Source organism: Phoca vitulina, unplaced genomic scaffold, assembly GCF_004348235.1.
Source record: "Phoca vitulina isolate PV1807 unplaced genomic scaffold, GSC_HSeal_1.0 scaffold1, whole genome shotgun sequence".
NCBI lineage: Eukaryota > Metazoa > Chordata > Mammalia > Carnivora > Phocidae > Phoca > Phoca vitulina.
Window position 1 is genome coordinate 38,521,900 of NW_022589704.1, and position 26,286 is coordinate 38,548,185.

The following is a 26,286-nucleotide window of genomic DNA, read 5'->3' on the forward strand; positions in this document are numbered from 1 at the left end:
AGTTTGTTTCTCAGAGTCCATAGTCTCTCATGGTTCGTCTCCCCCTCCGATTTCCCCCCATTCATTTCTCCCTTCCTGCTATATTCTTTTTTTTTTTTTTTTAACATATAATGTATTATTTGTTTCAGAGGTACAGGTCTGTGATTCAACAGTCTTACACAATTCACAGCGCTCACCATAGCACATACCCTCCCCAATGTCTATCACCCAGCCACCCCATCCCTCCCACCCCCCACCACTCCAGCAACCCTCAGTTTGTTTCCTGAGATTAAGAATTCCTCATATCAGTGAGGTCATATGATACATGTCTTTCTTTGATTGACTTATTTCACTCAGCATAATACCCTCCAGTTCCATCCAGGTTGTTGCAAATGGCCGTTTATAGCAGCAATGTCCACAATAGCCAAACCATGGAAAGAGCCAAGATGTCCATCGACAGATGAATGGATAAAGAAGATGTGGTATATATATACAATGGAATATTATGCAGCCATCAAAGGGAATGAAAATCTGTTTTGTTTTGTTTTTTACTTGAAATCTCCTAATTTTTAAATGTTGGAAGTTAATTTAAAATCTTTAAAAACAATTGTATGCCAAGCAAAATAGGTCATTAGGGCTGGGTACAGCCCCAAGGCTATATAGTTTTGTCCCCTATGCTTTATAGTTTGTTCACCACCTAGTTTAGGACTTAATTATTATCTAATTGTTTGATGTTTTATTTCTGTCTTCCTAACCAACATATCTACTTCAGCAATCCCACCTTACTCATTTTGGGCATATTTGCTGAACCTAACAGTGTTAGCAATGAATAATAATCACTTAGTTGACTCACTAAAGAAATATTTAATGAGCTTATATGGTATGTAATGCACAAGACTTCACAGTTTTTCTTTTCCGGTTCCTTTCATTGTGTTGCGAAATAGTTCGTGGAAAGGTCCAGTGTTTTTGTCGTCACTCTGCGTCTGATTCCCATATTTATCATCAATTTTTTTTTGTCCCAGTTTGTTGGTTAGTCACCTTGTGGTACAAAGCTAGACTTTTCTACAGAAAGAGGAACAAACTGTGTTGCTTTTACATTTTATTAATGAAACCATTGGATGACATATGAAACATCTTTAGGTTATCTGTGGATGATCCTAGCACTTGGCACATATTAAGAGTGCAACAAATAGCAGTATTATTTATTCTTTGCGCAGCCAGGAAACGTGACTCTACAGTTATGTCTGAATTCTGTGTTTATATCAAGATTGTCCTACCCTGCAATATAAAATGTATGTGATTGTACGTCTAGAATAATTCTTATGGTGCATATCTAAAAGACATTTTGTACATTTTTCATAGGGCAAAGCCTGGAAGCTGGTTGTTACACCACTGTGCTTTATACACCACATACTTTCACATTGTAACTTCCTGTCTAATTGCCATGATACCATCTCAGCCTCAAGCAGAGATATTCCACCCTGAACAGTTACCATTAGACATGAGTAACCTGTTTGACTCATATTAGTTTGGCCTGAAAAAGGAAACATATTTGACACACACGGGCACCATTGTAACTATGCAAAGAGGATTGTTATTCTCCACCAAAGTGCCACACAGAAATATCTTAAGACTTCGGTTCAGCTCTGTTAGAGCCTCCGACTCGGGGAGGTGAAAAGTGAAGGCCCTGAAATAATTACCTCCTTTCACTTGTTGACTGTGGTCTCAGCCCCCTGGCAGTATTTTGTCGTGGTGATGTGATGAACTTCGGGACATTGCACAAACATGGACCCTTCTCTTTTTGTGGTTTGCCATAGGTACTCAGCGTGCCAATGCCCGGGCTCCAGCCCCTTACAAGCGAGACTTTGAAGCCAAGCTAAGGAACTTTTACAGGAAGTTAGAGACTAAAGGATACGGACAAGGCCCAGGGAAATTGAAGTAAGTCAAAATGATACAGACCTCAGGATTGGGCGATGGTGAAAGGTGAGACGCAGTTGGGAATGTAGGAAATTGATTGTGATTTGGGATCACAGCCTTTGTTTTAGTCGGTGTAATTATTTTGGCATGTGTCAGTTACAGGATCATCTAAGACAAGGTCCTGGAATTAAGTACCATTTAGCTTAAGGTTTTAAAACAAACACCACATTCCATGTAAAAATATAGGCAAAATAAAAGGCTAATTTGTTTCTCCTGAAAAGTGCCTCTTTGTTCACTTACAGTGTATTTATTAGATAAAAGGCTGGCACGGTGTCTTCTCCTGCACATCACTGTCTCCTGACCTGACCTGAGTGTAGGAACACTGCTCAGCTCTGTTTTGTTCTGTGAAATAAGCTTCACTTGTCCAATGAAATATTATCATGACTGTTGTTTCTGCCTTTCTTTACCCACCTTTAAATTTAAACATCATCATGTTGTTTGGCCTAGAATTATTTTCACTTCCTACTTACCTACCCTTCCTTCATCCCCGCCTCCACCCCTGCCCCATGTACCCACCAGAGATCACTGTGCCCCCTGAGAGAGGGCAGAGGAGGAAGGGTCTGCACTGACACACTGCCATGATGCTGGGTGTCTGAGAGGAGGTCCAGGAGCCGTCCCCCAGCTCCCCAGCTTACTGCCCCACAGAGAGGGCTGGCTCAAGTATATTCACAGGTCCCAGTTTCCTCACCCTTCAACACACATCAGCCTGACCAAATAACTTACCTCTCTGAGCTTTGCCTTTCCCACACTTCACTTAAGAAGGTCTTGAGGGGCGCCTGGGTGGCTCAGTCGGTTAAGCGTCCAACTCTTGATTTCAGCTCAGGTCTTGATCTTAGGGTCATGAGTCCAAGCCCCACACTGAGCCCCACGCCTAGCATGGAGACTACTAAAAACAAACAAACAAAAAAGAAGGTCTTGAGCTCAGGCTTCCCTGTGTCCAGACTCCCTATCATCTCCCTTTCCGTGACTATTTGAACTAAAGGCAAATTTTATCTGCTTCAGGATGACTTTCATTATCATCATCACAAGTAGATTAATTGGCCACAAGTATCATTCATTTGTATCTGTCACTTGGGGAATCTGAGATTCACTTAATTTAAAAATTAAATTAAACACAGGCATAAATATGTCTGCTTTGGAGAACATGGAGAGTTTTTTTTTTCCTCTCCTGGTTCTCACAGTCATCTCTCTGCATACTTAGTAATTGAATTCCTTGTCTAGGTGCATTCATGCTTAAAACATTACCTCATAGGGTTGTCCTTCCTTTACTAAACAAAAGTTTTGTGTTTGTATTGTTTTATAATCATCTTCCTTCTGGGATAAATTGATTTGACCATCCAGAAAGAACTCAGGAGTTGTTTTTATATGTTGTGGGTGGAGTGCTCTGCTTACCAACAATTCACTTGTGTAATTTTTACTTCTACTGTTAAGAGTTCAAGACAAATGTGCATTATTACAGCTAGCAAAGTATTAAGTGACTCCCCCTTTCTGCTAGTTAACTATGGTAAATGGAAAGAGAATCAAAAGTGCCCAGTTCTAGAAAGATAAGGGTTAGGAAATAATCTGTTTTTCACATTGTCTTTTTATGGACAGGTTAATTATCAGAAGAGATCACTTACTAGAAGATGCTTTTAATCAGATCATGGGCTACTCCAGAAAAGACTTGCAGAGAAATAAGCTGTACGTCACATTTGTCGGGGAGGAAGGGTGAGTAGAACAGAGAAGTGATGTGTGGAACACGGGCTGCAGCTGCGGAGGGGATGTGTCACCACAGGGTCGCTGTGGCTGCCTGAGACAGGAAACCCTGCTGGCAGGAAATGCCATTCTCAGACACTTAAACCTCTCGGCTTTTTTTTTTTTTTTTTTTTTTTTCTTTTTTAAGGCTTTCTCTGGTTTTTTAATCATTTGACATAGAAATTCTTCGGTAAATACTCGTAACTATAGATCATTTTTGAGAGCAGAAGGTTGGTTTGGTTTCTTCTCTCTGCATCTCTTTCTTAAAGGGAAAAAGTGGGGCCTTGAGGGAAAAAACAAGAATTGAATTCTAACGTCTGTGATCGTGTTGTCTGCACTGGGTGTAAGTAGAACGCGCTTCACCTGTTAAATAAATAAGCTCAGTTTCGGAATCACGAATTAGAATCCTGCTCTTCTACCAGGAAGCTTCTGCAGCAGTAATTCCAGGACTCTTGGACCAGCACTGGATAGAGGCAAAACTGTTGAACTCTGGGTTCTTATTTCTCTGTTGCCAGTTTTTCTCTTTTTTGGGGGGGTGGGCAGGGGGAACAGCAACACACCTACCAAAATAATAACCTGCCATAAACAAGCATCTCTGGCCTTCTGTGACTCTTCCATGAGTATGCTCATAGAGATAAGGGTTAAGAAATGAAGGAGTGAAGACTCCTACACACTGTTTACTGCATCCAAATAACATAGCAGTTCTTATATAACACTTCAGAAGGTGACAGCTCTCATCTTGTCCAGACCCCTTCCTCCTTCCTCATTTAAGGTCTGAGTTTTGAGTCTCAGCACCCTCTTTGTAACCCAGCCATCACTAGAGCGAATTTAAAAGGTACCACATGATGGCCTGAACTGTGGTTGTCTTCTTGACTCTGTTAATTTGGATCATTTTAAAGCTATACTTCTCAGTCCTGCCTAGGAATAAAGTATATTAGATTATAGATTCATAGGAGTAATATCCAACAAAGTCAGCCATTCAACATATGGTTACTTTGGAAGCTCCAAAGTATAAAGTAATTTGCAAGTGTGAATGGAACTAGATAACAGTAAAATCAGGATTCCAATCTAGGCCTTTCATCCAGGGCTCTTGGACCAGCACTGGATAGAGGCAAAACTGTTGAACTCTGGTCTATCAGAACTTCTTCCTGCCCAAGGATCTCTTCACTATTCCAGCTGACTGATAACCCCTGCTCTTGTCACATATTCTGTTTATAGTCTCCCAGCTGTGCCTAGCTTAAAGTAAAATATTATATGGAAAGCAATACTAGATGACAAAATTTGGGCAGAAGCTTGCCTGAGACTTGTTTTCATTACCAAAGCGCACTAATGGACTTTTAGCTTATGCTAGTTGACTTAAGATGCAGGTGCACAATTGAAAATGAAGGCAAATGTTTTAAGCCTAATCATAGGTGTGCATGGAATTCCAAATACTCCCTTACATAACCAGTCTCATTTGGATGAGAATACTTTTCCTCCCCCAGAACTCCAGCTGCCTTCCTTCTTTTTTGGACCATAGTTTGTTGAGATCTCAGAGATGTAAGCAAGAGTCTTTGGAAGCCCTGGTACTTAAGTTTGAATAGAGCAGATGCTTATCATGCTTGATCATCCTAAAGTAGTTGCCCTGTGATCTGGACTGATGGCATCTGTTCCTAGGCTGAGTGTGGCTTGATACCTCTATCTGATTGCCACCAATGTCCACGTGTTTCCTGTTTCCATCACCTGTCTCCTCGCCATAACCCCAGAGGGAAAACAAAAGGGGGACACTTTGAATTGTGACCTCAGCCATCAGGAACAACCATAATCAAGCCCCTCTGTGTAAGGCCCTTTGAAGCTGGAATAATAAGGCCAAGTAATTTCTGGTCTTATGGCTTTATCATGTCAATGTCATACATAGAGATTATTAGCTATAGACTTCATTTTGCTACTAAGGCATTGAGAATACATAATGCTGTTTTGAAAGAATATAGCACTCTTGCTGAAAAATAGAAACCTCAAAACAACATAAAATTAAGAAGTTATTTTAGACTTTGTCACCTTCTCAAAGACATTGATTCGATCGCATTAAAATTAGATCATGCCATTTCTTTCTGGATTATAATAAATATCCAAAGTGAAAATCTACCTACATTTTTCTATGGAACTATAAATGTGGAGCTGGGAATTTTCTGTCACTTTCCCTTCATTAATTTTAACGCTCACCAAATGTATCCGTTTGTAAGTTCTTCATGTCTAGCCCTAGTAATGGGTATTTAAAAACATACACACCCAGTGGCTAGATCTTGGTTTCTAATATCATTCTTCAATAAAAGGAGCTAGGACTCCTTGGGGAAATGGCTGATTCTAGGATAGTGCAGGAAATATACAAGATGGAGCCTGAAATATCTTGTAGTGTCAGAAAGTAGAGAAGTGCTCAAAATTTCCACAATGATGGGGCTATGTCAGAGGAATTCAAGAGCCAACTGAAAGATCTCCCAACTGGAATTATCTGAGCACCAAAATAATTGAAGTAGGATTAGATTATAATAACCCAAAGTATAAAATAAACATCTGTACTAATATAAATATGTGATTAAATAAATAAAGAGTTGACCAGTCTCTTGTACAGAAGATTTCCAAATAATTCAGCATAAATCCTCACTCCTTAACTGTGGAATGTACATAATGACTTTCTTCCAATAGCACAGTTTGGGAAGGGGAAAAAGAAGTAAGTCCAGAATGGAGATGCCTGACAAACACTCAGCCAGGTGATCAAGGTTAAAATCAACAGTGATATATCATGCTAATAGTATGGGCCCTTCATATGATGTGACGAAACTGGCACTTGATCTCTACAGTTTTTGTCCCCAAAACCCATAATATCAGTCTATTCATGAGAAGACCATCAGGTAAATCCAAATGGAGGGACGTCCTATAAGATAACTTACTGGTACACCTTCAAACTGTCAGGGTCGTCAAAAACAAGGAAAGTCTGAGAAACTGGCACAGCCAGGGGAAGCCTAAGGAAACAGGACAATTAAATGTAAATATGGTATTTTGGATGAGATCCTGGTATAGAAAAGGGACATTATGTAAAAACTAAGGAAATCTGAATAAAGTATGCATTTTAGTTAATAATAATACCTCAGTATCTGTTACTTAACTATAACTAATATACTATACTAATGTAAGATGTTAGTAAGTGGGAAACTGGGTATGAGGTATACAAGAATTCTCCATATTATCTTTGCAACTTTTCTGTAAATAAACTATTCTAAAATAAAACATTTACTAAAAGAAAGGATATAGTTAGGATTTGGGGAGATTTAGGAAATGTTTCCCCAAACTTTTCTTATTTCCTTATTGTCTGATGAGTGGGTGCCACCAGGGTAATTTTGGGTATGTGTATGCTTCCTTCTGCACTTGAGGTCAGTAGAGTTATATGTATAGAGAAACAGTTAATTTTGTGTGAAGTCCAAATTATTAGGGGTAGTGGTCTATCTGTAGAGTAGTATTTTGTGTTGCTAATGTCAAGTTTATTTTCTCTATGAGGGAATAGTACTTTGCAATTCTTATTGATACTATCTCAATGATTATATTTCCTACCCGTCATAATCAGGGTCTTTATTTACAATGGAGAAGTTAGGGCATAAAGAGGAAGGGATTTATTTTTAAGAAAATTGCGTCTGCCTGCACTCCAAGAAAGTATGAATTAACAGATTCACAGAGAGACTTCAGCTCTGCTTTAGGTTGTCTTGTTGCATAGGTCTGAAACACACATATAGATTGTTCTGAAATGCAAGAGCAGAATCGAGAAATTATGGGAAAATTTATAGTCAGAATTTGCAGGATGACTACAAATTCCATGTGAGGTAAAATTAATCTCAGAATATCGGTGATATATTCACTTTTTAAAATACAGAGTTGTAGAGCCTGTTACTGGAAGTGTATTAGTTGACAAGTAATTATTATTTTTCAAGTAATTATTATTTTTCCAAGCTTCATGTTATGCTTTGACAGTTTCTAAGCAAACTACTGTGATTTAATTTGGTCAGAACTGGAGGTTTTGTTCTAATCATTACGTTTTCCACCCAAGTTAATTTGGTTATCTGCCCTTGCAAAGTGGGGAGGGTGGCAGGTCAGCAGGGGCAGAATGGCTGGAAACTGAGTCATCTTGACAAAATGTGGTAGGAAATTGCATGCTGTGGTTGCCTCTCTCTGTTAGGCTTCTGTCTGCCTGGAAATTGCTCCTTTAGGAAGGAGGCCAGTAGAGAACTGCATATTCTCTGGCATATTACTTTCTTCTGAATTAAAAGCCCTAGCAACTAAGGCTTATGTGTTATCAAAAGTTAGGTAGGTAGACTATCGGGTTCCAATAAGGTGTCCTGGGCCATTAACTTCTCAGTACCCCAAACAGTAAGGAAATAATAGCCTGGTTAAAGAAAGGATGTTTACACTGTGATTGCCTTGCCTCTTTTTTCCCTCCATGGCCAAATCTGTAAAAGGGACCTTTCTTTAAGAAAGAATGAGTTCATTATATGTAAGGTGCCATCTATTGGCATCAATCATCTGTCTTGCAAAACCACACTTAGACTAGGGAGGGGATGTGTGCAAGCAGTTTTAGTTCAGGGGTTTAAGAGCAGATGAGCTCCTTCTGTGATATTTCTCTGAGACAGGCAACTGAAAGTAACTAAGAGGATGAGATCTGAAACGGTTTGCCTCCATCTCTGCTTATAAAATAACCAGCATCTCTTACATATGACTGGTCTAATCCTTGCTAGAAGTTGTTTGGGGTCCTGAGCTTGACCATTTATTCCTCAGAAGTCTATAAAGCTTCAAGTGAAACTCTCTGGTGCTGCTTGTTTTCTTCCAAAAAGAGACGTTTGCAGGATAACCTCAACAACCTAAACCTTGCTGAAGGGTGCTTCTGTATCTAGACTTGGGCTTGACATCACCAGGTAAAACTTTGTTTGTCATATTAATGGCTTGCAGAATTCCTTACTCACCCAGCAGGCCTTCTTAAGTGGCTCAAGAACTAATGCCTTGCTGCTATAAATATCTGAGGCTGAATCAGAAGATGAGTAGGTAGACCATGTGTGCCTGAACCAACTAGTAAGAAAGCAAAGGTTTTTTTTCTGTCTTCCAGAAAACTTGTAGGAAATGACAGTGTGACTTCCTAGCGCCTTCATCTTCTTTCCTTCAGTAGTCTACTTCCATTGGAATACTTTGATTTTTAGTTGAAAATAAAGAACAGGAGGATAAAACGATAAAATTATTTTATCAAGTACTGGATACTGCTGACCACTTGGGTGCTGGTGGCTCAGCAATGTGATGGTTGCTTAAAATGCTTTATCAGCTCTTCATGGGCTCAAAACTCCACTGCCACCCAAAAGACATCTGTGCTTATTCTGAAATGCCCTCAGATGCAGCTGTCGTGTGGCTACACACCCGTTGTCCAGAGTTTCTGTACTTCCGTGCCAAGCCTTTAGCTGTGGAACCAACCTAACTGGCCAAACAGGAATGTAACAAATGATCCCCGTGATCTGAGTCATATTAACTATTTATATGGATGAGGTTCAGAAGACATTATTACAGGGAGCTCATGCACGAGGTACCCTGCCAGGACATGTCTTCCTGAAGTAAGTGGACATATGTAATTTGTAATCCACAACGCGATCTCAGATATGCATTCTAAGCTTTGGATTATAATCAAATCAAACTTGAAAAATGGTCCTGGCTTTACACTGGCTCTGTCAGTGTTGTTAGAGTTTAAAAAAAAAAAAAAAAAAACAGCAGATAAAAACCTGACCAGTTAGAGAAGATCCATTTTCCTCCTTGAAGAATTATTATTAGCTTTGTTCTCTCTTGTGGAAAAAAAAGAGTTTTACTTTTCAGTTTAACACTTCAGGGAACATTCATCTTATCTTTAGCCAGAATTAACTCTTATCATAAACAAAGAACAGATCGGCGAGATCCATCTTTGTTGTTTTAACAACTTTACCGTATTAGAAGATATGAGACCTGGAAAGGACAAGACCAGGCTTTCTAAGTATAACTGAGCTGAGTGAATCCTGACACTATGTACAAATTGAGTTGTCTTTTAGGGATTGGCATGACCTACTAATGTCATTGAATCAATATAGCACCTGAAGGCGAGCTTGTGCAAAATTATTCTTTCTGCTAGATGTCAAATAACAATGTAAATTATGTTGATTAGAGAGCATCAGAGAGCTCCACTCATGGATTCAACAACAGATATTGAGCCCCTATGATGTATCAGGCTAAAGTACTTGGGATACAGTGGGGCCTGGGTGGCTCAGTCGGTTAAGCTTCTGCCTTCAGCTCAGGTCATGATCCCAGGGTACTGGGAGGGAGTCCCACATCGGGCTCCCTGCTCAGCAGGGAGCCTGCCTCTGCCTCTCCCCCTGCCACTCCCCCTGCTAGTGCTCTCTCCCTCTTTCTTTCTCTCTCTCAAATAAATAAATAAAATCTTAAAAAAAATAAAGTACTTGGGATACAGAAATGAGAAAGACACAGTCCCTGCCCTCAGTATGGTTACAGCCTAGATGTGCCAATAGGGGAGGCAGAAGCCTAAACAGATTATCATAACACACTCTGATAAGTGCAGTATTATGAAAACACTGAGAATTGAAGCTCAAAGACAACCTGCTATTTCTAACTGAATGTCACAGTTTAATTTTAAGCAGCTAAAAACCTGTTTACTGGGCGCCTGGGTGGCTCAGTTGGTTAAGCAACTGCCTTCGGCTCAGGTCATGATCCTGGAGTCCCGGGATCGAGTCCTGCATTGGGCTCCCTGCTCGGCAGGGAGTCTGCTTCTCCCTCTGACCCTCCTCCCTCTCATGCTTTCTGTCTCTCATTCTCTCTCTCTCAAATAAATAAATAAAATTAAAAAAAAAAAAAAAAAAACCTGTTTACTTATACCAGTTGTCTCTTTGTAAGAAAACTGACTCATAAAACCGGCTCATGTTGGGGTGCCTGGGTGGCCCAGTCATTGAGCGTCTGCCTTCGGCTCAGGTCATGATCCCAGAGTCCTGGGATCGAGCCCTGCATTGGGCTCCTTGCTCTGTGGGAAGCCTGCTTCTCCCTCTCCCACTCCCCCTGCTTGTGTTCCCTCTCTCGCTGTGTCTCTCTCTGTCAAATAAATAAATAAAATCTTAAAAAAAAAAAAAAAAAAACAGCTCGTGTTTTAGCTGTGACCCTTATCAGTCATGTGCCTTGATTGTGTCTGAAAGCCCCTGCAGGCCAGGGACCACTGCAGACCAGAGCTCACTCACAGTCTCCTACTTAGTAGTTGTGACCATTCTTAAGGTTGCATACACCCTACGATATCGTAGTAATTGTATTGCCTTGAAAGGATCTTCACTAAAGAGGAGGATTTATAGTAAGCCAGGTATTTTAATAAAATAGCATTTTCCTCCTACTTTCTTCTATCCTACTTTGGCAAACTTTTTCTGTGAAGGGCCAGATCGGAAATATTTTAGGCTTTTCAGGCCATACATTTCCTGTTATACTTCCTCAGTTCTGCCACTGGAGCAGGAAAGTAGCCACAGACAACATGTCAACAAATGGGCATGGTTGCGTTTCAATAAAACTTTATTTACAAAGCCAGGGGATGGGCCACGTTTGGCCCACAGGCCATAGTTTGCTGACCCCTGCTATATAAGCAACATTTTTATCACTCTTGATAACATTTAAAATGTACTGACCAGTAGGCCATAAGGAATAATGAGCATTAAACATGGGGTCAGGAAACCTGTGTCGAGGCCTAGAGTCTCCCCTGCAGCTTTCTTTTGATCCAAGTCCATGCTTTCCTTCAGCCTCAGTCTTCTCTTCAATAAAATGAGTGGATGGACAAAATGACTTCTAAGATGCCTTTAACTGGCATTCTCTATTTCTGGAAAGACACAGGAGTCTGCTGATGAAATTCACCATCAATAGTAAATTTAGAGAGATGTTTTGCATCCGCAGGGATCTGGGTAGACTGGAATGTGGACAACATTTCACAAAGTGAAACTTAGTAGGAAGAATTATAAAGTCTAGTACATAGGTTGTAAAAAGATACAGACATGCAGACAGGATGTGAGAGTCTTGAGGACGGGGGTGAAGCAGCACAGGTGAAAGGTTTGAGCTGATGACTAGCTCACTGTGAGTCAACAAAGTGGCCGCCCCACAAGGCAAGGTAGCTTTAAGCTGCATTAGTAGAGAAGAGTGCCCAGCAAGAGAAGACAAGGGCTCTTTCTAAGGTCTGTGCTGACAAGACCGCACCTGAAGTGTTGTGATCAGTATTAGACACCACCCTTTAGATCAGACTTTGACACCCTGGAGAGTGTCCAGAGCAGAGGGCCAAGGCGGCAAGGGAATTCTCAGCCCTTCCTTGAGAGGAGATTGAAAGACGTGGCAGTGTTCAGGAGTGCAGGAGGGTGCAGAGACCAGGGATACTGAAACTGCTTAACTTTGAGTTCATATAGAAATTTACTATTCAAAAAATTTTATACCTTTACATCTAGATCAGTACTCAAAATATAATAGGCACTCAAATATTTGTGGAAAGAACACCTCTAAGTATGTGAAGAATGTTCAAGTGGAAGAAATATTCTACTTGTTCTTGGTGGCGTCAGTGGCCAGAAGTAGGGCTCTGGGAGGAAGCCCCAGGCAACTGCCCTGGTCTCGGCATGGAGAGGGGGCAGCCTGCATCCTTGTGCCTGGGAAGCAGCCCCTGTGCTGCTTTGGGAGTCCCCAGGGTAATCTTAGCATTGTCTCAAAGGCCAGTGGTCACCAGGTAGCCACAGCTATATTCAGCTGCCCGAAGACAGCACTTCCGTCATGTCACCTTGAGGCCTCGTTGGTCCTGAGAGTGTGCTGTGTTTGCATTTTTCTGCACACATAGGTTTCCTGTCTACACTCATATTTCCCACAGTGCAGTAAGGACTGGAGATGTGTGAGATGATTTTAGCTATTATGCAAACTGACATTTTAAAATATTTACATGTTTCTTTCAATGTGTATTAGAAAAAAAATAAAGCTAGCACATCCTAATTTCATAAATAGTATGTAAGAACAGGCTACATTGGAAAAGCAAGTAAATTTAAAGTTGATTTAATGAAAAGTATTAAGTATATAACAGTACCTCTATATTCAGATACGGCAAAAGTTTACAAAGTAGAATGTGAATAGCGGAAGTATGCTCCAAGTAAATTCTATTAAACTCTCAACTAAGACCTATACAAGCCATTTTATCTTTCTTACTAATATCCCATCCCTTTCTTCCACTTCTAATAAGGTAATTTTTCTCTATCACACAGTCCCATCACTGGACAAGGCTCAGATGATTTTTCTTTCTTTTTCATTAAAAAAAATACGCAGTAATGCCCATGGAGAAAATCCATAAGAGAAAAAAACAATACAGCGAACAAAAGAAGTCTAATAAAATCCCACCACCCAGCTTCCCATTGCTTTTGCTCCCCTCCAGCATTCCCTCCTGTCTTGGAACACATGTGTCAACTTGTCATCATGGGATAGATGGACTTTATAGTTTTCATTTTAAATTTAGCATATCAGATTGCTTTATTGCAAACTCCTCTTTGCTGCGTTTTTCCTCTCAGCATTGTTGGCCACTTGTCATTCCTCAAAGCTAACACCATCATTTCTCACACTTCACTTTGACCCTGATGTCTTTGTGAGTTAAATGGAATTTACACTGTAGTTCAGGTGCTAGAGTTTCAGCCTCTTCAAATACCTTTAGGAAGCTTTAGACGCCCTCATTTTACTTGTCTATAATTTTCCTTGGTGTTTTATAATTTAAAGTTTTCCTTGAACCCTATCATTCTACCTTTTTTTTTTTTTTTTTTTTTTTGCCTCTGATCTCCCCAGGGGGTCTTGTATCTGTCCTGTCCTCTCACCAATTCACCAATGTCTCTTTCTTCCCCCATTTCAGAATGTTTCAGAAACCCATAAGGACTCCATGTCCCATGGATGTAGGTAGCTGATACTCTCTGGTTTTACCCTGTTTAAATAAAGTATTCCCAATATACTCCTTTCTCCATTTCCTCATTCCAGACATTGAAAATATTTACCTTTTTATATGTACATTCATACAAGCAAATTATTGACATATTGCCTTTTTTATCCATTATCTGATGTGTAGCTTTAGTTTTGGGTAAGCTTCATGTAAATGTCCATTTCGCTATTCTGGGTCAAAACATGGATGAGATCAGGACTCATGATCATTTGATTTATTCTGGGTAGTCCAGATATGTGGGCAATTAGACTTGTAATGAGTGTTCTATAGAAAGTTGAGCTCTGGGGGCTGCTGGGTGGCTCAGCTGGCTAAGTGTCCGACTCTTTGATTTCAGCTCAGGTCATGATCTCAGGGTTGTGGGATCAAGCCCTACTGCGGGCTCTGTCTTAATGGGAAGTCAGCTTGAGATTCTCTCTCTTCCTCTCCTTCTGCCCCTCCCCTTGCTCACACTCTCTCTGTCTCTCTCTCAAATAAATAAATAAATCTTAAAAAAAAAGTCGAACTCTGTAGAAAATGTGCCCAATATATAGAAAAAAATAATAACTGTTTATTCTTTTTGTGATTTTTTTTTAAAGGCTGGATTACAGTGGACCTTCCAGAGAGTTTTTCTTCCTCGTATCCAGAGAACTCTTTAACCCATATTATGGCTTATTTGAATATTCGGCCAATGATACATACACAGTACAAATAAGTCCCATGTCTGCTTTCGTAGACAATCACCATGAATGGTAAGTATTTTTTCCCCAACACTTTTCTTCAGTTGACTTTATGTGATATTAGTTTTTAGAGGAACCCAGATTTCTTTTAACACTTTTTTCCTTGGAGAAAATCATATTTTCAGTTTCATTTGACTCTTACTTTTGTTGTCAAATTTAAATATATGGACATTCTCCAAGCTAGGAATAGATTATATTCCAAAAGACCAATTTCAAGTGAACTGGGCAGAATTCAAAACATTTTCCCCATTGAAAGAAAGTTCCAGATGATGTTAGGTTCCTGGCAAAATCCCTAGATCCCTCTCTACACCTTTGGGCATCTCTGAACTCTGAGGTGGGGTGGGAGAAGGTCCTGTCCTAGCTTCTAGAGCAGCCCTTGGGGAAGTGGCCAACACTGGGGGGTGGGGCAGAGCAGCTGGGACACTGGCTGAGGGTGATGATGGTATTCTAGTAGGAGGGAGTGGAGAGTGGTGTGCCCTGGAGGAATTGATGATAGAAGAGAACCCTGGCAGAAGGACATGGGTGTGGAGTCACAGCAGTGGTGCTTACCCTATTAGCCATTGAAATTTGTAGCCAGGGATTGCCCCTTTCCTAATTTTTCACACAAAATTATCAAGGAAAACTGGTATAGGATTCCCTTCTGGGAATTATTTATTCTGAAAATCCAAAATTGCACTCTTTCCAAACATCCTTACATTTTTTTTTTAATCCCTGCACTTATACATGTTAAATATCTTTATAACCCCTGTTTGCTTTTTTCCTGCTTATTTTCACTAATAGTAACAACAAAAAAAGAACATAAGCAGGACTCATGGAAAAAGTTTCTTTGGGTCATGAAGGTTAATATTGGTGGGTGGAAGGCATTAACTTTTAGGACTTATTCTTCAAATTAACTCCATGTAGCTACAATTTGGAGTCCTCTTAACTGTATCTATTGCAGTTATGCTAAGTTAGGTAGAAAAAAAGAAAAACAAAGCTGCTGGACATTAATCTTAAAATGGCTGCCTAATACTAAAATTACAAATGGAGTGTATGAATCCCAGCATGGATTTACACTTTTGGAAGGCATCAGACTTTCACAGAGGTAGAAACTGCAGTATTTTTGAAAGGGAAAATAAGTGTACCTCTCAGCAAATCCAGTCATGACTGATATATTTAGTAAAGTTTCCAAAATGATTCAGAATAGAATTGAGCCTTCAAATTTTAGAGAACCAAATGTCCCATGAGGAAACTCCCCCATGTTCACAATGCATAATTCTTGGATAGTGACTATCATCAGTGGTGGGGTTTGAGAGAGAATAGAGATAGGAACTGTCTCACTCTGAGATTGGGCTTTTCCTCAAAAGGGGATTGCTACTGGGTTTGTATTAGAGAAATCCTGCTAATATTCATGCAAACAAACTAGAAGGGGACAACATTTTCCCTACCACCACCGGTTTCATTCTGTCATCTTTTAAAAGTGGCTTGGGGAAATTTTACAGGCATGCTCACGGGGAATTCATGTTGTCCATGTGGGGTGCTCTATGGTGGATATTATTAACATGAGGTGAAGGTGGAGCAGTATCTCTCTAAATATCAGAGTGAAACAGATTTTTTCAAGTAGATGTGAATATTGGCCTAAGGAAGACACAGGTTACAATGCACTCAAACTCTCATGGACCTAATAAGCAATTAGTCTTGGACAAACTTAGATGATTAGAGCTAGACTGCATTCTAGAAAGCAAATAGAACCATTTAGAACTGCTGCCTGACGTGTAAGCTGTCTTGTGCTTTTCCTTCACAGGTTCCGGTTCAGTGGTAGGATTCTTGGTCTTGCACTCATACACCAGTATTTGTTGGATGCCTTCTTCACACGGCCCTTTTATAAAGCTCTTCTCAGAATGTAAGAGTATTTTTATTGCTTGTGTAATTAGCATGTAAGAATGTAATATTTCTTTTATCAAAAAGAACCTTCTGTCAATGTCATTTATCTACTTAGGTTTCTGAAACTAATACAATTTCAAATATGGTTACTGTGTTTTTCCTGATCCTTTACTTCTGTCTTGCCCCTAAAGTCTTAGTTTTGCTTTATTCCGGAAAATTTATTCTCATTTGTTGCAACACATGTTTCTTCAAAACAATTGTACTTCAAATACGGTACTGGAATTCCTGTGGTATTAATGCTGATTATTAATAGAATAGTTGTGGGTTAGTCTTGGTGACTCACAGCCCCCTATCCTTTATGAGAAGCATTTTATATTTTGCTTTATGCAGACTTCAACTGCTTACCCTTGGTTCAAGTTTTCATTCTCCTTTGTTTTTTTTGTCTTATTTTTTGTTTGTTTGTTAGAGGTGCGCTCTCCCATATTTTTCTTGAGACCTCCCTAAATGCAAGACAGTAATTTAGTATGGCAGATAAAAATTTAGCATTCACAGACTTTTTCTTCATTGTTACCGCCATGAAAGATTGCAATTATTGTAAAATGTAGAGCAAACAATTTCTGTCCTATAATCAGTAGTCATTTACAAGGCTGAACAGGAGAAGGCAACTGTCTGATAGGGGAGTAGTAGCTCAAACTTGCAGTGAGGAAGCACAGAATGATTGCTGATTTCAGTCCAGCTTATTCCCTGACCAAGGCCAGGTACCTGCTTTCTGTAAAATGGAAGCCTAGACTTCAAATGAAAACAAAGTATTTCTAATGGGTTCTTAAGAGGTTCAGTAAGAAGACTTTTTGCTTTCCTCCCTTTTGGTGTCTGGGCAGATGAAACCTTGGGCAACTGGGCACTGTCCATCTGCCTCTCTGGTTCCGCTGGTCCCATTTTGCATCTTCCCATTTCACTGCCTTCTCTCATCTTCTCATATAAGCTTCCTGAAAGAGTAGTCTGTGCCGACGTGCCCTCAACACACTTTAGCCTGGCTTCCTTCCCACCAGTAACCTATAGAAGCTTTTAAAGAATATCTTTTAGTCCTTATCTTACTGGACCATTCTGCTGCTTCTGATACTGTTGACTGCCCCAACCCCCAGCCCCATGCATTTACTTTGAGTCTTTCCTCCACTGGTGTCCCTGGAAATGCAACTTCTCCTGTGTGCCTAGTCATGGGAGATACTGGCACAGTTCATGGTGCTGGTATCCCAGGTCACCGGTCAGAAATTGGGAGTCACCCTCAAACAGAGATGGCAAATACACAGCACCTAGTCTTACCTCCCACTCCATTGCCATAGTGTAGTTCACAAATCGTTTATGGTCCTTTTTCCCACTGAACTCGTTGTGGCCTCGGGGAGTTTTTCAACTTACAGCCCTCGAGACTGGCAATTAATCAGAGTTGGCTTGCAACATGAGTTCATTTGTCACCCCATTTTGATATCCTTCTTTATGCCCCCCAATAAAACCATTTACTAATGCCCACGTTTACCTCCTAAATAAGTCTTAAGTGCATCTTCTCCTGTCCACCCTTAATAGCTGTGCCCTAAATATGAAACTCTTATTTTATTTTGGCCAGATTACTATAGTGGTCTACCTAATTGTCTCCACCATCTAATGATAACCACCCCTCCCCCCATTTTAAGTAATCCTCTATACTCTGACTTCCAGAAAGAACAATTCAAAATCACATCTCACATCTGATCATGTCATTTCCTGTCCTAAAATCTTTCGGTAGTTCTGAAGCACCAAGATCCTTAAAATGATATTCAAAGCCTGGTCCCAGCAACCTTCCTAGCCTTCTCTGGACATTCTGCCTTGCAGTTAACTCTTGGATCCTGCCAGTGTGGTTGAGTATTCTCATACTCCATGCTCTTGTGCTTTGCTCGTGTTTGTCTCTCCTTCTCCCTTCTTTCTGTTTCCCCTTCTCCTCCTCTTCATTCATTTCCCTTTACCTCTCTAGCTTTTAAAGAGCCTACAAATTTTGATGTAGGTATTATCTACTCCAGAAAGGTTTCCCTGAATCGCCAAGTTGAACTTAACATCCTTCATTCTTGCTGTGAGAGCTTCCTGTATCTACCTTATATGTTTTTTTTAATTGGAGTGTAACATACATATAAAAAATACACAAATTATAAGTGTTACCCACCCTAGGCTATCACCATCACCTTGTATTAGTTTACCCATTTTTGTGCCTGTCTCCCCAACTAGACCACTAGCTCCTTGAGGGCAGTAACTGTTTATCAAGTAGCTGTTAAGATGTCTGGCACATACTAATAAATGTTTAGACAGAACCAAACAAAATGACCTTTGAAATTGTGCTGATGGGAGCAAATCAATTGTTACCACCTTAAAATAGGGCCATACAATAGTAACTCCACCTTATGTAGACCTCTCTCCATGATAAAAAAAAAAAAAAAATAGAAGTATTGAAAACCATTATAATTGTAGAGAGATTCTGTGGCTTTCTGTTTTTAGAAACATGGAAAGAATAAGGGCGATAAAGAAAAAAGAAGATACATGCGAATGTGGATCACAGAACCTAGTCTTTGAGAAAAAATAACAAAGTTAAAATACAGTATAGAAACATAAAAAAATTTCAGATTAGGAGAATGATGTTTTAAGGTAGTATAACATAGCCAAAATAATATGGGACTCAAGTTGTCAACCTGAGTTCCAGTTCCTGCTCTGGCATTAATCGTGGATGACTGGGTAAGTGGCAGCCACTCTTTGCACCCCAGTTCTGTGTCTATAAAAGAAAGTATAGGCTGGTTGATTTAAGGCATTTTATGTATCCAGATTTTTAAATCTTATACCAGATTTCTGAATTATTTCGCTAGTTTGGTTACTGAATTTGACTAAGAACATTCCAGGAATCACTGTCTATTTAGATGATCTTGTATTTAATTTTTAGTATCTTTCCTTGTGTCTTTGGAGTTTTGCTAAGAGTCATACCTACACATTTGTTTCTATCTGTTTGTCATCTTAGTCTGTGTGACCTGAGTGATCTAGAATACCTTGACGAAGAGTTCCACCAGAGCCTGCAGTGGATGAAAGACAATGACATCCATGACATCTTGGATCTTACATTCACTGTGAACGAAGAAGTTTTTGGGCAGGTCTGTGTCTGTGACTCACTGGTGACTAAGTGTGGTAATTAAAGACTATTGGTTGGTGAAGAATTAATACTCCATGTGACTTCCTCTGGAGGAGCACTAGATCTTTTTAAGAGGAGAAAAACAAACTGGATTAATCAGTGGTCAGTTTTAAAATGAAGGCTAACATCATACACTTACTTATTGGTGGCTTGTTGGGTGGTTTCAACCCAGGTTTACGTACAGTTACAATAATTTTGGTTACAAAGATTATTTTAATGCCAACTGCAGACTAAGGTGTTCTAATTTATAGATTGTGGTAACTGTGTGTTACAAGCTATATAACTATTTCTGTGTCATAAGCAATCTTCTTTTTATTTCCAACTAAATTATCCACATAAGATATTAGAATTGCCTTGTATAAAATATAACTTTTAAAAGTCCATGTTACCCCAGAGTTGAATATTAAATTATTTAATTGACATTTGTACTTAACTGTCATTCATATTTAAGAATGGAAATTGATTGTTTTGAAGCTGAGGGAAGGTAAATAATGTTTTGGTGAAGGTTTGAAATCGTATTGGCTTTTTCCAAAGTTGGTGGAAGAGTTGGTTAAAAGATTTCTTTCAGAAATTGTATACTGGTTCATAAGTAATATTCTTATTTAGACATTAGTATTTGGCCGGTCTTCTAAATTTTGTGTTTTGGAAAAGAAGTTCTCAATTTAACGTTCACTTGAATGTAATTCTGCTTCATTAAAGTAAATCTTTACTTAAATATTGGCTTTCTGTATGTAGTTGATTCTGAACCCTAACAGAATTTGTGAAAATATGTTTTTGCCAAACATTCAAATAGCAGTGGTCCAGAATCTGGAGCCAGTTTATTTTCATTTAGAAGATTTTTAGTCAGGATTTAAAAGTTAACCTTCAGCACTTGTGATATATAGATTTTTAACCACTGAGGCTTTCAGACATCAGCTCATGCCTAGTTTTTCCGGAGCATCGGCGTGTGCCTGGGCTCCCTGTGGCTCCATGGGGTGCCTTCCCCTGCTGCTTGTGGGATGTGCCCCAGGGCCAAGACAGCGACAAGTACCTAGATGGCCGATTTCGGCTCACTGGGAGCAGTGTTCTTATCTCATCAAGAATGTTGCTTTATGTTCAGTCCTTTTTTTTTTTTTTAAATCTCAGATTACCGAACGAGAATTAAAACCAGGGGGTGCCAATATCCCGGTCACAGAGAAGAACAAGAAGGAGTACATCGAGAGGATGGTGAAATGGAGGATTGAGAGGGGCGTCGTACAGCAAACAGAGAGCTTAGTGCGCGGCTTCTATGAGGTAAAGACAGTGGGAATAGGGTTTTGCAGACTGATCTCTGTGATACCACAGTCCATCTGACTGTACTCTGTATGCAATATTTCCCTCTTTCTTTTGTTGGATTTACTATTGCTCTTTCAATTTAAAAACTCCAATATATTTTTTATATGTTTCAAGAACACAAAAAAGGCTTAATGCTCTGTTACAAGAGATCACTGAAATAAAATGATCTGAATTCAAGTAGCATTTCATGACTTAAGGACCACTAATAACATTTAAGTCATACATCTTACTCATGCTTAGATACGGGTAATCACACCTCATGCTTGATATGTGAAATGATTGTATCTGAGGGTTCAAATGAGTTGTTACAAATAGTCCATGTGACTTCCTCTGGAGGAGCACTAGATCTTTTTTCAAGGAGAAAAACAAACTGGATTAATCAGTAGTCAGTTTTAAAATGAAAATTCTGTTGAGGAAAAGATATTAATCTTGTACTAAAAATACCTTATATTTGTTGAGAGCTTTACAGTTTTCAAGTGCCTACACAGAATGCTTCCAGAATATTCCTTAACCTCCTTGTGTCCTCCTTTTCTGATGAGGCTTAATTATAGCTGAGATTTCTCCTGATTCATAAGCCGTGCCCTGCATTCTTTTTATTCCACAGGTGGTGGATGCCAGGCTGGTGTCTGTTTTTGATGCAAGAGAACTGGAACTGGTCATCGCAGGCACAGCTGAAATCGACCTGAGTGACTGGAGAAACAACACGGAATATAGAGGAGGTGAGATGTGATTTAGAGATGGCTGGATTTTTAAGTTTCGTATTAAGGGAAGCCAGTGGTTAGCATTGCCAGTCTCTGAATCCAGGACAGGCAAAGCACTTTGGATTCTAATCATAGGTCTGCTGCAGTCTCCTCTGAGACCTTGGGCAACATACATTCTCTTCTGTTCCTAGTTACCTCATCTATCAAGTGGAGGAAGGACTGTACACCTCATCTAGGAATGTCGTAATTCCTAATTGTTGGTGAAGAAATGTGACCATAAGAACACTAATTAATTGTTTCATGGTGTTGTGAGTGAAACCCTAAGGAGCTCACATCCAGCTGGTCAAACTCCACCTCTTCTACCTTCATTCTAAACCTTGAAGTCACACATCCTCTGAGCCTCCTAATGAGCAAACACGGTTTTTCTACATTTCACTGAACTATTTCCAGCTATAATTCACGGTTGAGACACATAAATGGAATAAGACATGGTTCTCAAAATTCAAGATGTTTATTGAAAAGGCCCTTCTAAATTCAAGCATTAAGTTCAACTGAAAAGGAAACTACTGTAAGATTAGTTAAAAGCTGGATTATATGACAATTCACCACATGGGAAGCTTTACAACTGGCATTTCTGTAGATCACTATAAATTTTCAATTAGTAATTGCGCTTGAAGCCATTGGAATTTGATTGCTGAGTCAATACACTTTGAAAGGGACCTGATGATGACCCAGAGTTAAAGTTTTTATTCCATAATTTTAAGCAAAGAAAGAATACATTTTCTGAAACTTATTGCAGGGTGATAGTTTTCAGAAAGTCATGACAAAGAGCAGTTGTGTTTTGTTTTGATTTTGGTTTTTGGTTTTTAACTCAACTCAGAATGTAAAAGGTTAGCAGTAGTTCTGAACTTGGGAGTGAAAAATACAAACTTGAAGTCACTGAATTAATCACTCAGCAGAATAAACTGAAAGCTAAACATATCTCCAGTTATCTGTACATTGAAACAGAGATTTTTTTATTTTAAAGATTTTATTTATTTATTTGACAGAGAGAGACACAGAGAGAGAGGGAACATAAGCAGGGGGAGTGGGAGAGGGAGAAGCAGGCTTCCCGCAGAGCAGGGAGCCCAACGCGGGGCTCGATCCCAGGACCCTGGGATCATGACCTGAGCCGAAGGCAGACACTTAATGACTGAGCCACCCAGGCGCCCCTGAAACAGATTTTAAAACACTTTTTAAAGTGTAGAGTAGAATAAAAATACCTTAACATTTGCTAAATTGCTTTTGTTCTTGCCTTGGCTCTTTCAACTCATCACTTGCCGTGGGCTGGCCTTGCTCCCCCATTTTCTCTGAAAGGCAGTATTAAATTGCAGTCTCTCTTGCTGCTATTTCTGAAAGCAATTGCTGCAATGTGTCTTTTCCAGCTGGCCCCATGTATAATCCATATACAACCTTGGTCATTATAACTTCGTTAACCAAACTCTTTTTACGAACTAGAACACAGTTTCTCCAGCATGCTACAAAACTCGCATCTTACCATAAATGTCATTAGCTCTTCCGCGCCAGGAGATTCTAATAGCAATGCTGTTAATCAAATCAGCCATTTTTGTATTTATATACTGTAAGCTTTTATTCACTGTATATGTCTAATCAAGTCCCCGTTTCCATGGTTATTGTAAATCTTGCCAAATGAAATCCTTGGGAAGACAGTGCTCCAGTGGGGCGGGGGGGGGGGGGGGGGGGGGGGGGGGGGGAGTGGGTGAGATACCCAGCTGTTTGCTAACCCAACTAGTTGGCACTGAATGAAGAGGCAGCTTTGCTGCCAATTGCCATATGTTCATAAAGCAGCTGTTTATAGAGAATATGAAGAGACATTTTCTGTCTTCCTCCTCCAAAAGGTTTGGCACAAACAGCAAAGGAGAAGCAGAAAGGGGCCAATTCATAAGGTCAGAAAAGCTATAAAGAGCCAATGTACTTATTTTATAGATGAGAAAACTATTTGCTCAGCACCAAATAGCTAGTCTCTGCCAGATGGATGTGGAGCCTATACATCACCATGTCCAATAGAAGTATGTTCACCCTTCACTTGGATCCCTTTCTTGTCCAAAGGGCACTCAGCATCACTGATCCAATAAGGCAAAATTCCCCCCAAATTCTGCAACCACTGAAACATGTGAGCAAAAATTCAAATTAAAATCGTTTTTACCCACCTTTGCTTTGGACTTATTTCTGCTGACTTAGAATTAGAGTGGCTTTATCACATTGTGCATGTCAGTTAATTGGTTAGATCACTAATTGTATCTTAATCCTCATTAGCCCTCTCTCTGAACTTAAATTTTCTTCACTGAAAGATTTTGGAATCTACAATACTGCCTTAATCCACCCCGGGGATGATACTTTTGATATTTTATTAAATTCTACTAAAGTATGGAATAAAAATAACATTTAAATTAATGATTATTTGGGATTTATTAGTTGAAGAAATTAATAAAATTACTTTTTTATTAATAAAAGTGATCTGATTTAAAAATATGAACATTATATGTAATTTTAAAATAGTTTGCAATTATGTATTTATTTGCATAATTATTTGATTAGTGTGTCTCTCCTTTACCAGAAGCCCTGTAAGGGTCTGTTTTCTTTGCCTCTGTTACCTCCAAGCTTGCTACAGTGTTTGGTATAGTGATACTTGAAAATTATTTCTTAAATGAATGACCAAAAGAGTTAAGCATTTCCAGTAACAGCAGTTATCTTTTTCAGAAATGATATGGTTAAAATAACAACTTTGTTGGTCTTCTCTCCACTTGTTTTATTTACTGACCACTAAATGGAAACAGAGGCCCCCTCGCTTCATTTAGTGTTGTTTTTGACTTTTGACACTCATGTGATCATATCTACAGTGTTATTTCTTAGTCTTAAATTCATAAACAACCTTTAAAGAATCCAAGATGATGATTTATGTCTGGAGGTCTTTTGTTGACATGTCATGGTGTCATGTCATCCTAACACAGAAAAGTTAAAGTAATATGGGCTTTCCTGATTGGTTTGATAGGATATCATGACAATCATATTGTAATTCGGTGGTTCTGGGCTGCCGTGGAAAGATTCAACAATGAACAACGACTAAGGTTGTTACAGGTAAGATGCCACTAGTTAATCTTTTTAATGCATTAATATAATTATTGTTGGAATTGCATATTTTTTATAATTGCTAAGTACTCAGTAATTATACTCCATGCTTATCTGCAAATGGCAGATACATTATTTCAGACTCTTCTGATTGCGTGGTTCTGTGGCTCCATCACCATGCAGAACATCCCCAACCAAGTCCAAGTATTTCATTAGAATTTTGAGGACATACCAATTCCAATCTGAGAATCGCAGGAAAAACACCTGGCTTCAGGGCAATTGGTCCCTTCAAGAAGAGATCCCAGGGCACTCTGCAGGGCAACATCCCTAGCAATAGAAAGAGGGCTTTCAATCCCTTAAGAAGTAACCAGGTCTTTGATAAAGAATCCTTTCTTTTCTTCCATCTAACTTTCCACAAACTTGAGATAACAATGAAGTTCAAGGACACTGGAAAAGCTAGCTCATTATTTTCTGGCAGTGTTTATAGTTACGTGGCAATTGCTGGTTTATTGCAGTCAAAGAAATATCAAACATGAGCAAGCCTTCTGTATACTTAGGCTCAGCCTTACAAGTAGCCTTTGGATCAAGGATCTGGTCCTCAGACTTATTCACCTCAAGTTGATCGGGGACTGATGCTAAGGAGACTTAGGTTAATTGACACTTTATTAATCTATAATGGGAAATATACCCAGTTTAGTCTTCTGAGCTGGTTAGCTGTACAGGATGCTTTATCTGCTACAAACCCTCTGCATCCCCTTTCCCTTTTTAATGCACTGTCCTTCCTTAGTATTCCCCAGCTCTTTGTCCAAATTCCTGTGTTAGGTTATTCCGCACCCATAGAGTTTAACCTTCAGGCTTTCCCACCAGTGAGCAACCTGTTGCTCTTCCCAAAGAGCCGTGCATGTGAATGATACCATGTGTTTCTTAGCAGCTAGTCTCTTGGTTTCACCATATCCTTCTGTTTTCTTGGGTTAATAGTTTGTCACAGGCACATCCAGCATTCCCTATGAAGGATTTGCTTCTCTCCGAGGGAGTAATGGCCCAAGAAGATTCTGTGTGGAGAAATGGGGGAAAATCACTGCTCTTCCCAGGTAAAATAAAAAACCACATTTCTTTACTGTCACTACAGTATTCTAGGGGAGACCTTTAACTTATGTATGTATTGATTAATTACTGTTTTCATGTTAAAAGCTTTGGAGAGTGGAAAAGAGCTTTTAGAATGAATTTATCTTTGATTACCTTTCTAATTGGAGGAGTAAAAAATCTTCGTGTCATACTTAAAATGCATATATACATATCTTTTTCTTCTTTTTTATTGAAGTAAAATTGACACATGCTGTTACATTAGTTTCAGGTGTACAACATAATGATTTGACAAGTCTGTATGTTATGCTATGCTCCCAAGTGTAGCTCCCATCTGTCCCAATACATTGCAATTACAGTATCATTGACCATATTCTCTATGCTGTGCCTTCTATTCCCATAACTTATTCTTTCAATACTGGAAGCCTGTGTCTCCCACTCCCCTTCACTCATTTTGACCATTCTCCATTCCCCCTCCCCTCTGGCAACCATAAGTTTGTTCTCTGTATTTATGAGTCTCTTTCTGTTTTTTGTTTGTTTATTCACTTTGTTTTTTAGATTCCACATATAAGTGAA

At 39.4% G+C, this 26,286-nt stretch overlaps 1 protein-coding gene across 8 annotated transcripts in view; it reads left to right on the forward strand.

Annotated features, from left to right (window-relative positions):
* The window catches only part of HECW2 (HECT, C2 and WW domain containing E3 ubiquitin protein ligase 2), a 357,621-nt gene that overhangs the window by 314,643 nt on the left and 16,692 nt on the right, over window positions 1-26,286 (forward strand). For all 8 annotated transcript variants that reach the window (XM_032405743.1, XM_032405753.1, XM_032405716.1 and 5 more), the window contains 9 exons: window positions 1,797-1,917; window positions 3,550-3,663; window positions 14,284-14,436; window positions 16,208-16,306; window positions 19,316-19,445; window positions 20,609-20,755; window positions 21,402-21,516; window positions 24,551-24,636; window positions 25,606-25,718. In XM_032405743.1, coding sequence (XP_032261634.1) covers window positions 1,797-1,917; window positions 3,550-3,663; window positions 14,284-14,436; window positions 16,208-16,306; window positions 19,316-19,445; window positions 20,609-20,755; window positions 21,402-21,516; window positions 24,551-24,636; window positions 25,606-25,718 — 1,078 coding nt within the window. The remainder of the gene's footprint in view (window positions 1-1,796; window positions 1,918-3,549; window positions 3,664-14,283; window positions 14,437-16,207; window positions 16,307-19,315; window positions 19,446-20,608; window positions 20,756-21,401; window positions 21,517-24,550; window positions 24,637-25,605; window positions 25,719-26,286) is intronic.